The sequence below is a fragment of the Entelurus aequoreus genome, linkage group LG09 (genome assembly GCF_033978785.1).
Source record: "Entelurus aequoreus isolate RoL-2023_Sb linkage group LG09, RoL_Eaeq_v1.1, whole genome shotgun sequence".
Taxonomy (NCBI): domain Eukaryota; kingdom Metazoa; phylum Chordata; class Actinopteri; order Syngnathiformes; family Syngnathidae; genus Entelurus; species Entelurus aequoreus.
Genome location: NC_084739.1, coordinates 55010481 through 55028024, shown reverse-complemented (window position 1 = coordinate 55028024; position 17544 = coordinate 55010481). Strand labels below are relative to the sequence as shown.

Below are 17544 nucleotides of genomic sequence, written 5' to 3'. Positions count from 1 at the left end.
GGTGGAGTTTTGCAGTGAGAACATAAATGGTTCTCGCCAAAAGTCATAACACACACGTGTGCGTGCATTGTTAAAGTGCCTTTTTTGTACGGCATGGCAAATTGACGCTGCTCTAAAACGTACTTCAATTGATATAGAGAAAGTTTGACTGATATCATCGTGACAGGGCACCGAATTAAACCAAGATCCTATGCGAAAGCTGTGAATAATGAAGGTAAACCAGATGAAATGGATATTGTCTCAGCAGAACAGCAAGTGGTCAACTTTCTGCAATCAAAGGAAATTGAAATCGACATTAATACCATCGAAACATGCATCCCACTGAACGGAAGAAACAACAACCACACTCCAGTCGTCCTCATGAAACTCGTAAACAGAAAATCTAAAATGGCATTGCTGAGACAGGGAAAGAAGCTGAAGGGAACAAATGTGTACATGAATGAGCATCTCACAAAATGTAATGCTGGAATCGCCAAGAAAGCATGCGACTTAAGAAAGCAGGGAAAAATCCAGGGAATTTGGAGCGCCAACTGTAAAATCTACATCAAGCTGAATGGAAGTCCAGAATCAAGAGTACTTGTCCATGACATCAAGAACCTGGACAAATTTTAAAGTTTACACAGCTTCCACAACAACGATGATGATAATGGACTCTAACAGAAAACAAACACCTAAATTCAACATCAACACTACTACAGTATGTTCCAAGGGAGGACTAAACAAGAAGACCTATATTCAGGATTGCATCCACCTACACTTATAGAGATTATTGAAACAACATCAAAGATTGTTGAACAAGAAAATATGGAACTAAAAAACGTTTGCAACAAAGATCACAAAAACCAGGATTTGGAAAATGATATAGATCCAGATACAAATGTTTTCTCCCACATCAGTAATAACTGTTTTTATTATAAAGATGAACAATATAATTGCAACAATAAATGTGATAACACATGGTCAATTATTCATTTTAACAGCAGAAGCTTGTATGCAAATTACAACAACATTAAGAACTTTTTGGAACACATCAACGAACCCTTCAAAGTGATCGCTGTCACAGAAACATGGATTGATGATAAAAAAGGAAAAGATTTTGATCTGGAAGCATATGAACTAAACTACATCAACAGAACCAACAAAAATGGAGGAGGAGTAGCTGTGTACGTGATGAAGAACCTGAACTACAAAGTGGTAAAAAGTAGGGATGTCCTGTAATGGCTTTTTTGCCGATATTCCGATATTTTCCAACTCTTAATTACCGATACAGATATCAACCGATATCGATATCAACCGATACTGATATACTCAGTAGTGGAATTAACACATTATTATGCCTAATTTGGACAACCAGGTATGGGGAAGATAAGGTAATTTTTTTAAAAATTAATAAAATAAAATAACATAAATATATTTAAAAAAATGTTTGAATAAAAAAGAAAGTAAAACAATATAAAAACAGCTACATAGAAACTAGTAATTAATGAAAATGAGTAAAATTAACTTTTAAAGGTTAGTACTATTAGTGGACCAGCAGCACACACAATCATGTGTGCTTACGGACTGTATCCCTTGCAGACTGTATTGATATATATTGATATATAATGTAGGAACCAGAATATTGATAACAGAAAGAAACAACCCTTTTGTGTGAATGAGTGTAAATGGGGGAGGGAGGTTTTTTGGGTTGGTGCACTAATTGTAAGTGTATCTCGTGTTTTTTATGTTGATTTAATAAAAAAAAAATTAAAAAAAAAACGATACCGATAATTTCCGATATTACATTTTAAAGCATTTATCGGCCGATAATTTTGGACATCTCTAGTAAAAAGCATGTCATTTACTATAGATAATATCTTAGAATGTATCCATTGAAATATGTCAGGAAAAAAGCAAAAACATATTCATCAGTTGTTAGGGGTGTAACGGTATGTGTATTTGTATTGAACCGTTTCGGTATGGGGGTTTCGGTTTGGTTCGGAGGTGTACCGAACGAGTTTCCACACGAACATATTAAGTAGCCGCCTCCGCTTCCTTCTGCCTCTGTTTCTGTCAGTACTCTTCACAGCACCCAGCATTGTCCCACCCACACAACCATCTGATTGGTTACAAACAGAGCGGTAACAGCCAATCAGCAGTGCGTATTCAGAGCGGTAACAGGCAATCAGCAGTGCTTATTCAGAGCGCATGTAGTCAGTGCTTAGCGTTTAGCAGGTAAGCATCAGGCAGCAGACTCTTCCCAAATTATAATAAACACCTCCCAGGCAACTACTAGTAACATCACTATAAGCTTGACCTTCTAGAAATATAAAAGGCAGCTCAGCTCGCTCGCAGTCCTGGCTTGAGGTGAAGGCTATCAGTGTGTGAATGGGTGAATGTGGAAATACTGTCAAAGCGCTTTGGGCTCCTTAAAAAGGGGTAGAAAAGCGCTATACAAGTACAACCATTTACCATTTACAGGCTTCCCAAATGCTGTAATAAATTAAGCATGATGAGTTGACTTGAAACTGTTTAATGTTGCACTTTTTATATGTAGAAGAAAAGTTTTGTCATTTTATTTAATCTGAGCAACAACTTGAGGCAGTTTAATGTTGATTAACGTGGGCAGAATTAATATAGTGTTCCCAATGTTAAAAGGATAAAGCCATTGTTTACAAATTTGGTAAATAAATAACCAAAAAATTTATATTTTGTTGTTTTCTTACTGTACCGAAAATGAACCGAACCGTGACCTCTAAACCGAGGTACGTACCGAACCAAAATTTTTGTGTACCGTTACACCCCTATCAGTTGTATATATAGATCACCTAAGTCAAGTATAGAAACATTTGAAGAATGGATCAAGGCAAATTACATGGACAATGGTAAAAAAATAATTTTCTTATGTGGTGACTTTTTAATATTGACTTATTGAACCTTAACAAGCAAAAGTCTATTGATGACTTCATTGATACAATGTACAGCATCTGTTTATATCCTAAAATCACAAAGCCAAGCAGAATCACAGGACACTGTGCCACGCTTATTGATAATATTTTACCAATGATTTTGATAATAACACTACAAGTGGTCTACCTATAACCGACGTTAGTGATCATCTGCCAGTTTTCACAATATATGATGGAAACTACAAGAAGAACATGGAAGACAAAAGGAAATTTCGAAGACTTTGCACAAAGAAGAGGATGATTGCTTTCAAAATTAAGCTAGAAAAGCAAAATTGGGACAATGTGTACAATGAAAAAGAGGTTGATGAAGCATATGAACATTTCTTTAGCAAGTTCATAATACTTTATGACAAACATTGTCCATGGAGACAACTCAGTAGAAAGCAGAGAAATAATAATCAACCATGGATGACAAAAGGATTTAAAAATGTTTGTAATAAGAAGAATACACTATATAGAAAATTTATAGCACAAAAAACTACAGAGGCAGAAAATAAGTACAAAAAGTATAACAACAAGCTAACAAACATACTACGATCATGTAGAAAATAATATTACAGTGAATTATTGGACAGGAACAAAAACAATATGAGAGCAACATGGGGCATCCTCATGGAACTAAGAGGGACTACCCTCAATACTTCTTAGACGGAAACAAAAATAATGACAACATAAAGGAAGTAGTTGAAAGCTTTAATAATTACTTTGTAAATATTGGACCAAAATTGGAAGAAAGGATTCCAGACCCAGTTTCAAGTGAGGACTATAATGATACCATAGAGCGAAATCCCAACTCCATGTTCCTCAGTAATGTGAGACAGGAGGAAATAGTTATCCATCCATCCATTTTCTACCGCTTATTCCCTTCGGGGTCGCGGGGGGCGCTGGAGCTGGATCTCAGCTGCAATCGGGCGGAAGGCGGGTACACCCTGGACAAGTCGCCACCTCATCGCAGGGCCAACACAGATAGACAGACAACATTCACACTCACATTCACACACTAGGTATAAATAATCGTGAAAAAATGCAAATCTAAGACTTCAACTGATTGTAATGTAATTGATATGGAAACGATAAAAAACGTTATTGAAGAGATCTCAGGACCATTAATGTATATTAGTAACCTATCATTTCAAACAGGTAAATTTCCAAACAAAATGAAAATAGCTAAAGTTGCACCAATTTATAAGACTGAAGACAAACACCAATTTACAAATTATAGACCTGTTTCTTTACTTTCACAATTTTCTAAAATCATTGAAAAACTGTTCAATAACAGATTAGAAAGTTTCATAAATAAAAATAGAATACTCGAAGAGAACCAATATGGATACAGAGCTAATGTTTCAACTTCGACGGCTTTAATTGAAATTACAGAAGAAATTACCATAGGAATAGATAGTAAAAAATGTGCGGCAGCAGTGTTTATGGATCTAATTAAAGCATTTGACACAATTAATCACAATATTTTAATCAAAAAACTAGAACGATATGGCATCAGAGGGTTAGTCTTAAACTGGATGTGAAGTTATTTAACAAACAGGAAACAATACGTGAAGCTAGGCGAACACACATCTACAACGCTAAATATATCCTGTGGTGTACCTCAGGGATCAATACTAGGACCAAAATTATTCAATCGCTATATAAATGACATTTGTAAAGTTACAAAAGATTTAAAGTTAGTATTATTTGCTGATGATACAACTGTGTTTTGTTCAGGAGAGAACACACAGAAGATAATACAAATAATAACAGAAGAAATTAACAAATTAAAAAGATGGTTTGACAATAACAGACTACTGGTATCTTTGAATCTCAGTAAAACTAAAATAATGCTATTTGGTAACAGTAGAAAAGAAAGTCAAACACAAATACAAATAGACGGAATAGAAATTGAAAGAGTAAATAAAACCAAATTTCTAGGTATAATGATTGATGATAAATTGAACTGGAAATTTAATGTAAAAAAATATACAATATATAGTAGCAAGAAACACGTCAATAATGAATAAAGCAAAACAAGTTCTAGACAAAAAATCACTTCATATTCTCTACTGCTCGCTAGTGTTACCATATCTGAGTTATTGTGTAGAAATATGGGGAAATAACTACAAAAGTACACTTCATTCACTAACGGTGATACAAAAAAGATCAGTTAGAATAATACATACTGTTGGATATAGAGAACATACAAACCCTTTATTGAATCAAAAATACTGAAATTATATGACATAGTGAATTTGCAAACAGCTAAAATTATACATAAAGCAAACTATTACCTGCTACCCAAGAATATACAACAATTCTTCTCAAAAAAAGAGAAGAAATATAATCTTAGAGAAAAATATAATTTAAAACATTTGTATGCACGTACAACACTTAAGACCTTCAGTATATCTGTATGTGGAATTAAATTATGGAATGGATTAAGCAAAGCAATCAAACAATGTACTAATATGATCCACTTCATGACACTCTTCAAACTTAAAGTGTTTACAAAGTACAAAAAAAAAGAACCATGATAAACATTCTGAATTTATTTAATCCATCCAACCATTTATTTTTTCAAAATAATCTTACTCATCTCACCATATGAAATGTAACTTACTTCACTGAGCATTAATTATTTATTTGTATTGTGATTATTTATGGAGTATATTGTCAATAAATTGAGAACAGGAAGTGAACAAAAGTTTTAGCAACTGTTATGTAAAAGAAAAGAGGTAGGATTAAATAAACTCTGCTTCTTCCTACTCCTTTTCGAACATGTTAAAAAGGGAAACTGGAAATTGTGATGTATCATGTTGTATGCTAGCATGTTTGGCTAAAATGATAGTTATTTTACACAGAACTTTGTCTCACTCTTGCTAGCTAGCAAGGTAGACTCTAACAGTACTCTTACAGAGGCTGTGTCTGCATCTCCCTCCAAATGTCCGACATCATGTCTCCACTTTAAATGCTTACGTATCACAAATATAGTGCCATAAAAACAAGGTCCGCTTTGCAAAATGAGCAAGGTATTCATGTTTTGAACAAGAATAAGAGGAAATATTCCCACACTTTGTATGTTATCACTGGCAATGTTTTTGCGAGTGACCCACTCCCGGCCGGAAAAACACAAGTGATGACGTTACGACTATTGTCAACAAATACACTACTGTTCAAAAGTTTGGGGTCACATTGAAATGTCCTTATTTTTGAAGGAAAAGAACTGCACTTTTCAATGAAGATAACTTTAAACTAGTCTTAACTTTAAAGAAATACACTCTATACATTGCTAATGTGGTAAATGACTATTCTAGCTGCAAATGTCTGGTTTTTGGTGCAATATCTACATAGGTGTATAGAGGCCCATTTCCAGCAACTATCACTCCAGTGTTCTAATGGTACAATGTGTTTGCTCATTGGCTAAGAAGGCTAATTGATGATTAGAAAACCCTTGTGCAATCATGTTCACACATCTGAAAACAGTTTAGCTTGATACAGAAGCTACAAAACTGACCTTCCTTTGAGCAGATTGAGTTTCTGGAGCATCACATTTGTGGGGTCAATTAAACGCTCAAAATGGCCAGGAAAAGAGAACTTTCATCTGAAACTCGACAGTCTATTCTTGTTCTTAGAAATAAAGGCTATTCCACAAAATTGTTTGGGTGACCCCAAACTTTTGAACGGTAGTGTATACAATTTGATTGTCGACAATGTCGACTAATCGTTGCAGCCATACTGTCTGACATTTAAAAATGTATTGATGGATTATAATGGTGACCCTTTTCACATAGCCCCCCCTTTTCACCGTGTATGCACTGTTTATCGATGTTGTGTTACGTTATTTAAGTTAAAAACAGCCTAAATACAATCTGAAATCTAGCCAGAATACACTTTTAATGCAATTTGAGTTCACAACATGTAAATGAAACATGTAAAAAATAAATCCAAATAGAGGAAAAATACCAATATTCCTACAGTGTAATGACAGACAATTAAAAATGTGTTATTATTATTAAACCACTATGTGGATTAGACATTAAATGATAAATGGGTTACACTTGTATAGCGCTTTTCTACCTTCAAGGTACTCAAAGCGCTTTGACAGTATTTCTACATTTACCCATTCACACACTGATGGCGGGAGCAGCCATCAGAGGCAAAGGGTGAAGTGTCTTGCCCAAGGACACAACGGACGTGACTAGGAAGGTAGAAGGTGGGAATTGAACCCCAGTAACCAGCAACACTCCGATTGCTGGCACAGCCACTCTACCAACTTCGCCACGCCGTCCCATTACTGCTATTTTGATATAATTAAAGATAACATCAAGTTAAGTCATCATGTATACAGGAAAATAAAGCAAACTAGTAAAAAGCCAAAATACTTAGTAGCAATAAATTTGGCTCCATTAAATGACACAATGGAGTTACTTTTTTAAGCTAAATGTTAGGGATTTTTTAAAGGTATGTGAATGTGAAAGTTATGGTTTATACTTAAAATAATGTGCATTAGATTTTTTTAAAAAATAGACTATAATAAAAAAGTAGACATTTACATTTGTTTAAACATTGAGGCATTGCGAGTGTGTGCTTGTTTGCATGTGTGCGTGCGTGGGGCTGTTCCAGGTGGGATAGAGGTGGGGGCTGTTGTATATGGCGTCACATTAGTTCCAAAAATCCAAGCGCGTAAAAACTGTTATCGCGCGCTGATTCTCCACTTCGTGCGCGCGCGCTACACCCTTTTGCGGGCGCGTGGTGCCTTTGTGCACGCGCGCGGCGCCTTCTTGTGTGCGCGCGGTGCCTTTCTGCGCGCGCGCTGTCTCGGTCTGTGCGCTGTCATGTTTCATTTTGGTACTTTGGGGGCGGGTATGCTTAGACCGCCCCTTCTTTCTGATTGGCTTTGAAAAAAAAAAAAAGTACAAGTTCAAGTAGGTTGTAAAAAAAGGCAGATGAAGTGAAACACTCTCATGCACACAGATAATCATGTTATGAGAAGTATATGTTTCAAAAATATTAACATTAATTGTTGATATTTTAAACATCTTTCAGATTACATTGCTTGAATTCAAAAAACACTTTAATACACAAATATTAGGCCCAATGTGCAGGATTATTCTATTAGTATTAGTTATTTTTATGTTTTATCATATCTTAGCTTATTTTTATGTTTTATCATATCTTAGCCTATTTTTATATGGTCTTATTATATTTATATTTCAGCTTTTATTGTATTTTATTTTATTTTATAGTTTTTTATATTGTAGTTTATTTTTATGTTTGATTATATCTTATCTTATTTCATATTATTTTTGGACTTTTACCTGATGTGTATTTTAATTATTTTTAATCAATTTATTTAATCATCTAGTGTTTCCTCAAAGAGCCCTCTGGATCTCCAAGTCCAGAGGGTTCCTGTGATTGGCTATTGTCATTGTGTTGTTATTATTATTGTTGTTGTTGTTTGTTTATTTTTATGTACATGTTTGACTGTCTTCGTGGGGTGTGGGTGTTATTTCTCATTTTGTTTTTAACTATGTAAAGCACTTTGAGCTGCATTTTAAATGTATGAAAAGTGTTTTATAAATAAAAATGTATTATTATTTGTTTTAGTAATAGTACCCTTACAATCACTCCAAAGCAGTTCAATAATGTAAATAAGTGTGTCCCTCAACTTACCTCTTTTTCAGCCGACATTTTTTGATCCACTTCTTCCTCCGTAAATCTTGATACATATTGACAATGACCCGCCCTGCTATACTTCTGATTGGCTCATATGAAAAATGCTCAGAGCCAATCAGAAAGAAGGGGCCGTCTAAGCATGCCCGCCCCCAAAGTACCAAAATGAAACATGACAGCGCACAGACCGAGACGGCGCGCGCGCAGAAAGGCACCGCACGCACGCAAAAAGGCGCCGCGCGCGCACACAAAGGCACCACGCGCGCGCACGAAGGCACCACGCGCGCACAAAAGGGTGTCGCGCGCGCGCACGAAGTGAAAAATCAGCGCGCGATAACAGTTTTTATGCGCTCGGATTTTTGGTACTAATGTGACGCCATAGTTGTAGCGTATGTGTTTTTTTTGTTTTTTATGCGCCCAGACCGATGAGGAGAAGCGAAGAGAGCTGACACTGAGATTCAACTTTGAATAAAATACATCAACCAAATTTAAGTATGTATTTATATTTTTGCATGTTCTGTGACTCCATGTCATTAAAGTTAATGGCTAATAGTAAACAAATACAAATAATATTTTAATTATTTTATTAGTCTTATAGCTATTCGTATAGGGTTAAAATTGATGTTTAAATTGTTTCATTAGCTTTATAGCTAATAGCATAGGGTTGAAAATAGCATGTCAACTTTTATTTGAGTTAAATTGACGAATGCAGCTGAGAGAGGCTCCAGCACCCCCGTGACTCCGAAAGGGACAAGCAGTAGAAAATGGATGGATGACTCAAAAATACACATTTTCAATTTGTTTTATTAGACTTATAGCTAATAATATAGGGTTAAAAATAATGTTTAAATTGTTTCATCGGACTAATAGCTAATAGTAGACGGATACAGATAATGTTTAAATTGTTTCATTAGTCTTATAGCTAACCTTTAAAAATAGAATGTCAACTTTTAATTGAAACAATTTAAACATTGTGTATTTTTTTGTCAATTTAACTCAAACGTTGACACACTATTTTTAACCCTAAACTAGTAGTTATAAGACTATGGAAACAATTTAAACATTGTGTATGTTTTAGTCAGTCTTATAGCTAATAGTATAGGGTTAAAAATAGTGTCAAGTATTGAGTTAAATTGACAAAAAAAATACTTTTAAAATAAGAAAAAATGTACGTAAACAAATACTTGACTAATCTCATTCTAAGAAATATAAATTGATTAACCCAAACCAAATAATAAAATTAATAGTCAATTAAGAAATACAAATTAAATAATATTTTAAGAATGACGGATTAAGACCTATAAAACCATTTGAAGTATTTCAAATTAAAAAATAACTAGGAGAGCATAATGCTCATAAAGTAAGTTCAGAAACTTTTATTCACGACAAAAATAGACAATATAATACTTTTAATTTGTTTAACTTTTATTTAGGACCAACATAAACAAAATATACTTTTAAAATAAGAAAAATAGTTAAAAACTTTTAATTAAGACAATATAATGCTATTAAAAATAGCTCAAACTTTTTTTAAAAGATAAAAACAGCCTTTATTCAATATTATAGTTTTTAAGAAAGAAAACGTTTTGATACTTGTATTCAAGACAAAGTAAATAAACTTTTATTTAAGATAAAAAGTAGATCATACTTTTAGTATGAAAAAAATAGTTTAGCAACTTATTTAGGACAAAAAGTAGACACTATACTACATAATAGTTAACTTTTTTTTAGATAGGAAGTAGATAATACAATACTTTTAATACAAAAAAAAGTTCATAAACTTTTAAGACAAAAAGTAGATAATATAGTTTAATATAAGGACAATATTAATTTTTTTTTAGACACAAATTATACCTTTTAAAATAAATAAATAGTAAATTAACTTTTGAAGTTATACATATCTATTATAACTCATATCTGTTACAAAAACAGCCTTGGTAGTACAAAACAAGTAACATAAAATAATGCATGGGTGTGCTGTGGTATACAAACACAATTTTGTAATTGGGTTAAAATGATGTGAACTAAGGGTGTAAATGCACTATTTACCTGAAACAAAATTGATAAAGTGAATTAAAAATGATAAATCACTGTCATCAAATAATACATTTGAGAGTGTGGATTAAGCATTAAAACTGGTATAACAGCTATAAATAGTAAAAAAAAAAAAAGATGATGACCGCATAAAAAACTTAATGTGGAAGTTTTAACTTCAGCCTGAAGGGGTCACAATGACTAAGTTTACACTGCAGGCTAAAGTGGCTCAAATCAGATTTTTTTTTTTAGATCTGATTTTTTCCAGCTGACTATTTACACTGCAAGTAAAGTGTGATTTTTATTAGACTTCAGTGTAAACGCGCCCAGGCTCCAATGTGCCTTCGACGTCACTTGCATGCGCACTTCGATAAAGTGAAAACAAAGAAAGTTGACAGAGAGGAAGTTGCTACTACTACAAAATAAAATAAAAGTCGCAATACCTTAAAAATGTTTTTTTTTTTTTACGTGAAAGTAAATGAAAGTAATATCATATCTGAATGGATGTATATAATGTAATATATTTGGGAGGGTTCTAATCATTTTATGGCTGTACAGTAGAGGAGACATAGACAGTGTGGATCTACGGGAGCTTTATTTTTCAATTCACATGTAATCATATGCGCCACAGCATCAATTCCGGCCTTTCAACTATCGCTGTTTCTTCGGAATCAATATATATATTCATATTACGTATAGCCTATTATTTGCGCACTATTGACAAGTGATGCACCGAAAATTCAGTCGTCTTAAATAAAAACTAAAACCAGGTGTTTTCATGAAATATCCATTTCCGCTGGCGACTGCGTCTTTCCGGCGCATACGAGTGACATAGCTTGCCCAAAGTTGACGGGGAAAAAATCACATTCAACTCACATACAGGTCTGATTGAGTTCAGACTGAAGTCACTTCTAAAAAAATCAGATTGGTTGATTGGATTCAGGACTACCTTTTGATGTGGCCTCAATCTGATGCCAAAAGATAAGATTTGAAGCACTTTGGAGCGTTTAGACTGGCAAAGAAATCAGATTGTCAATTGAAGACAGAAAAAAAAAAGTGATTTAGTGTGCATGGTAAACGGTAGGGGTGTGGGAAAAAATCGATTCGAATTCAAATCGCGATTCTCACTTTGTACGATTCATTATCGATTCTCATTTTTCACAAATGTATTTTTATTTTTAAATTTTAATTTTAAATTTTTATTATCAATCCAAAAAAATAATATAAAGCAATACCATAACAATGCAATTCAATTCCAAAACCAAACCCGACCCCGCAACACTCAGAACAGCAATAAACAGAGCAATTGAGAGGACACACAAACACGACACAGAACAATCCAAAAGTAGTGAAACAAAAATGAATATTATCAACAACAGTATCAATATTAGTAACAATTTCAACATAGCAGTGATTAAAAATCCCCCATTGACATTATCATTAGACATTTATAAAAAATAAAAAAAAGAACAATAGTGTCACAGTGGCTTGCTCTTGCATCCCATCTCATAAGCTTGACAACACACTGTCCAAAATTTTCACAAAGATAAAATAAGTCATATTTTTGGTTCATTTAATAGTTAAAACAAATTTACATTATTGCAATCAGTTGATAAACATTGTCCTTTACAATTATAAAAGCTTTTTAAAAAAAATCTACTTCTCTGCTTGCATGTCAGCAGACTGGGGTAGACCCTGCTGAAATCCTATGTATTGAATGAATAGAGAATTGTTTTGAATCGGAAAAATATCGTTTTTGAATCGAGAATCGCGTTGAATCGGAAAAATCGATTTATAATCGAATCGTGACCCCAAGAATCGATATTGAATCGAATTGTGGGACACTCAAAGATTCGCAGCCCTAGTAAATGGGGTCCCTGTAGGGGTCATAAATCATTTTGACTCCAGGACTACAATTAAAATGGTGGTGGTCTTAAGAAAACTACAAAACAAAATGGCTGCCGTATAAAATGTAGACCTGCTTCCGGTTTTATTTCACCCATTCTGCCTTCTTACTAAGTGGCGCGTTTAGGCCACACCCACTGTGTGTGACGTCACCCTCGCTACCCCACCTTACCAGGTGGCACATTTAGGCCATGCCCTCTTTTGGGTCATAAATCATTCTCAATCCCCCGCGGCCTCCTTGGTCCGCCTTAAGAGGTGAAATATCATACTACTAATAACCGTATGGAATGGACTTATGGCGTCTTTAAATTGAAGTGGAGTAGTAATAGTTTTTGTGGTGTCACCTAGTGGCCACAATAATTCATTAAGTTAAGCTCCTGAAGTTGAATGATGCGGACACATTTGTTGCTGGATACTTTTTAGTACGCTTCTGCCTTGGTGACTTTGTATGTGCAAGTAATAGGTTGTATTCGGTTACGTGACTTTTGAACGGTAGTGAACGAAGTGGTGGGCCATCAAACCAACATGGCTACTGTGCAGCAAACAGAGTGCGATCTATCTGGGTACGCAAGGGGCCTAGATCTTACCACTAAAAAGCAGATACGAGAAAAAAATGCAAACTATGCAATGAAATTTATTCCTATACGTTATCAAAATAAAATTTGTTGCGTGATCTCAAGGATTATCCGTCGTCGCGTTCTCAAACATATCAAACTATCTGGTGCTCCAGACGCCATTCTACACGACAAAACTTGGAAAAGCATGGGGGTGGACAACTTCTTTGTGTGCGGCTGGGTCAAATAAATTGGTGTCAAGACTCTCCCAGATAAATCATGCATTATTTTTGCTCAGCTAAGGTTGCATTTTGTGATTTAATTTGCGTTGACAGTAATGTTTGTTGCCTTATTGTTGTTGTACGTGCCATTTATGAGTACACATTTATTTTTTTCCCAGTCTTTATCAAAATAAAACTTTAGATCCCAACATTGTGTCTGTGCTGAAAGCTTCATTTATGATTGCTGCCTTCGGTAAAAGCGTAACTATTAGCTGTCTTTTATTTAGACTCGCCGTGTTGGTGCTTTACGAAACACATTGTAACAAAAATGTGTTTTAGGAATTCCAAAACAAGATAAAATACACATAAGATAATACCTCAATTCAAAATACTAAATGTTTAAAGTATATCAAACAAACTAACAAAGTGATCACTGCAAACTTGTGCGTTCTTCGACTCGATAGGCTCCCATGGACTGGAGTGTGTGCCGATTTTCTTGTCTTTTGTAAAATCTTTAAATCTTTCGCCCTTCTTGATTACTTTAAGGAACTTTGAAAAAATGTTTATTCTTTATGCGATTTGATCGGTTCCAACAGCCTAAAACAACTCAAGCATGGGGCTTTTTTTTTCAAGAAAGGCAAAATGCAGTCCAGAAAACATGACGATTGTTGACCCACCATTTTGACCCTTGCATAGTTAATGAGCCGGACGTGATGTCAAGTGAATACATCCTATATGCAAATATAATAATTATTTGATACTTGTTTTGTATTAACAAATGTGCTGTTTTACAAACCACGTTGGGAAATTGTGTTAGATGTAAATATAAACGGAATACAATGATTTGCAAATCCTTTCCATTCCATATTCAATTGAATGCACTACAAAGACAAGATATTTGATGTTCAAACTCATACATTTTTTTTTTTTTTTGCAAATAATAATTAACTTAGAATTTCAGGGCTGCAACACGTGCCGAAGTAGTTGGGAAAGGGCATGTTCACCACTGTGTTACATGGCCTTTCCTTTTAACAACACTCAGTAAACATTTGGGAACTGAGGAGACACATTTTTTAAGCTTCTCAGGTGGAATTCTTTCCCATTCTTGCTTGATGTACAGCTTAAGTTGTTCAACAGTCCGGGGGTCTCCGTTGTGGTATTTTAGGCTTCATAATGCTCCACACATTTTCAATGGGAGACAGGTCTGGACTACAGGCAGACCAGTCTAGTACCCGCACTATTTTACTATGAAGCCACGTTGATGTAACACGTGGCTTGGCATTGTCTTGCTAAAATAAGCAGGGGCGTTCATGGTAACGTTGCTTGGATGGCAACATATGTTGCTCCAAAACCTGCACAGATGTGTAAGTTATACACCCCCATACCATCACAGATGATGGCTTTTCAACTTTGCGCCTATAACAATCCGGATGGTTCTTTTCCTCTTTGGTCCAGAGGACACAACGTCCACAGTTTCCAAAAACAATTTGAAATGTGGACTCGTCAGACCACAGAACACTTTTCCACTTTGTATCAGTCCATCTTAGATGAGCTCAGGCCCAGCGAAGCCGACGGCGTTTCTGGGTGTTGTTGATAAACGGTTTTCGCCTTGCATAGGAGAGTTTTAACTTGCACTTACAGATGTAGCGACCAACTGTAGTTACTGACAGTGGGTTTCTGAAGTGTTCCTGTGCCCATGTGGTGATATCCTTTACACACTGATGTCGCTTGTTGATGCAGTACAGCCTGAGGGATCGAAGGTCACGGGCTTAGCTGCTTACGTGCAGTGATTTCTCCAGATTCTCTGAACCCTTTGATGATATTATGGACCGTAGATTGTGAAATCCCTAAATTCCTTGCAATAGCTGGTTGAGAAAGGTTTTTCTTAAACTGTTCAACAATTTGCTCACACATTTGTTGACAAAGTGGTGACCCTCGCCCCATCCTTGTTTGTGAATTTCATGGAATCTACTTTTATACCCAATCATGGCACCCACCTGTTCCCAATTTGCCTGTTCACCTGTGGGATGTTCCAAATAAGTGTTTAATGAGCATTCCTCAACTTTATCAGTATTTATTGCCACCTTTACCAACTTCTTTGTCATGTGTTGCTGGCATCAAATTCTAAAGTTAATGATTATTTGCACAAAAAAAAATGTTTATCAGTTTGAACATCAAATATGTTGTCTTTGTAGCATATTCAATTGAATATGGGTTGAAAATGATTTGCAAATCATTGTATTCCGTTTATATTTACATCTAAGACAATTTCCCAACTCATATGGAAACGGGGTTTGTAGATTGCAATATTGTTCAATTAAAGACACTTATTACATATGTCTAGGTTGTATGCTATTGTGTGCTTAGCTTCTGTGTATCTGCTAGCTCCTAGTAGTCTAAAGCTTACCATGTTTACCTTTCGTAAATGACTTGACTAAAATACAAGAAAAGACCAACCTTATGTGTTTATTGGAGGATATTTAGATGTTAACTGGCTGCCCAGCTTTGCACAAGTAAACACGCTTTAGGACTGCTTCTATCAGATTATATCACACATTTTACATGCAACCCGATATCCAAACTTGCTTGTTTTTTTGTGGATATTGGACCGATATCAATATCGGGACACCCCCAGTTTTTGTGTACCGCCTCGGTTATTGTATGGCCAAACATTTTACGGAACAAACTATTCCAATTGCCCCTGTATTTGGGTGGAATTGTGTGCCCTAAGAAAGAATTGAACGTGTTAATTCAGTCTCTGTATTTTTTTTATTTATTGATACGACTGAAAAATAATCCACCATGGAACCAAATAAAGTTCCATGTAAGAGCACTTTAATGAAGAAGGTAATAAACACTATTGAACTCAAGAAATAGCTCATAGTAAAGTACGAAGTCTGTCCACTCCCTCCACCTTCACCAGCATTGATTGATTGGTTGGCAAAGTGATTGGCAAAAGTGTTCAATACAAGTAAACGTCATGTTAAATGTTTTTTTATGCATTTCAGTCATTTATATGCGTTTCACATTGATTTATGCATATTAAACTGTAATTATTCTTTATAAAATATGTTTTAAGTTCATGTTTGGGTGACTGCAGTGGAATGGATTAATTGAATTTACACAAATTATTTTGGGGAAAATGTAGTCAGTTTTTGTACAACTTGGTTTTTGTTGGTTCTCTTTTGAGACAAAGTCATGAGGATGGATGATATTCTTTTTGCATTTCAGAACTTCTCCTGGACCGAGGCAGTGGAACGTGCAGTCCCCGCTCCGTCAGAAAAAGAAAGCCATTTCTTAGTTCAACTCTTTGCATGTTAAATTTTTTTTTTTTAATTATTTTTTTTTTGTCCAGCACACTTTTTCCTTTCTTTTTTGTATTTGGTAAATCGCATTTACAAATAACATATTCATACTTTGCATGTTATTTTTTTTAAACGTCATGAGAATAGTTTTGCTTATTTGGAAAATGCTTATTAAATTCATTAACATTCAAAAACAAGTTTACACTTGCACAATTCAACATGTTATGTGTAAAAAAATGATGGTGTAGAATAGTAATATATTTAAGACAAAAGTCAAATTCAAGTCAAGTCAAACAGTGCTGCCTCTGTGCTGTGGCAGGATTTAAATCCTGACTGGAATTTCCTGTGATGTCATTTAGCTCAAGGTAGGAGAGTAGTTAGCGGTGAGCCATGTTTTTTTTTTAAAACTTGATATTAAAAAAAAAAAAGACAGCTTAAAAATAGTTCAGGGGTGCCCAAGCTTTTTCTACCAGAGCTGCATACTGAAAAAGTATCTATTCTTTTTTTTTTTAATGCTAATGCAATATATAGATTTTTTTCACCCTTTAAGGCTCTCCTCAAGTTTGGTTCCGGGGACGTGGAAGGGTCTCGGTCATATAAATGTTGAAAATAAGTTATATATATTGTTTTTTTTATTATTTATTCAACCCTAAATCTCTAGATCAACTTAAGGTCTGTTGATATCGGTTTTTTTTAAATTTAAAACAAACTTTTTTTTTATGGGAACACAAAATATGCTATATTTTCCCCGCCAAACATTTCATAGTGGAATATTTTAATTGGGGCCCTTAAGTCAATATTTCATAACATTGATTTTAATGTATTTTTTAAGCAATGACAGTTTAAAAAAATAGTGTCCCATTAAAGTTCTTAAGTATCTAAAAGAGCCCAACTCATCAAAGTATTAAGTCAT

The 17544-nt window shown here is 34.7% G+C and overlaps 1 protein-coding gene across 3 annotated transcripts in view; it reads left to right on the top strand.

Annotated features, from left to right (window-relative positions):
- The window catches only part of ncapd3 (non-SMC condensin II complex, subunit D3), a 140782-nt gene extending 123854 nt beyond the window's left edge, over positions 1 to 16928 (top strand). For 2 of the 3 annotated variants that reach the window (XM_062058947.1, XM_062058945.1), the window contains exon 35: positions 16558 to 16928. In XM_062058947.1, the coding sequence (XP_061914931.1) occupies positions 16558 to 16627 (70 nt within the window). In that variant the 3' untranslated portion in view covers positions 16628 to 16928. The remainder of the gene's footprint in view (positions 1 to 16557) is intronic. The other variant, XM_062058946.1, reaches the window with a different exon arrangement.
- Positions 16929 to 17544: the final 616 nt, after the last annotated feature.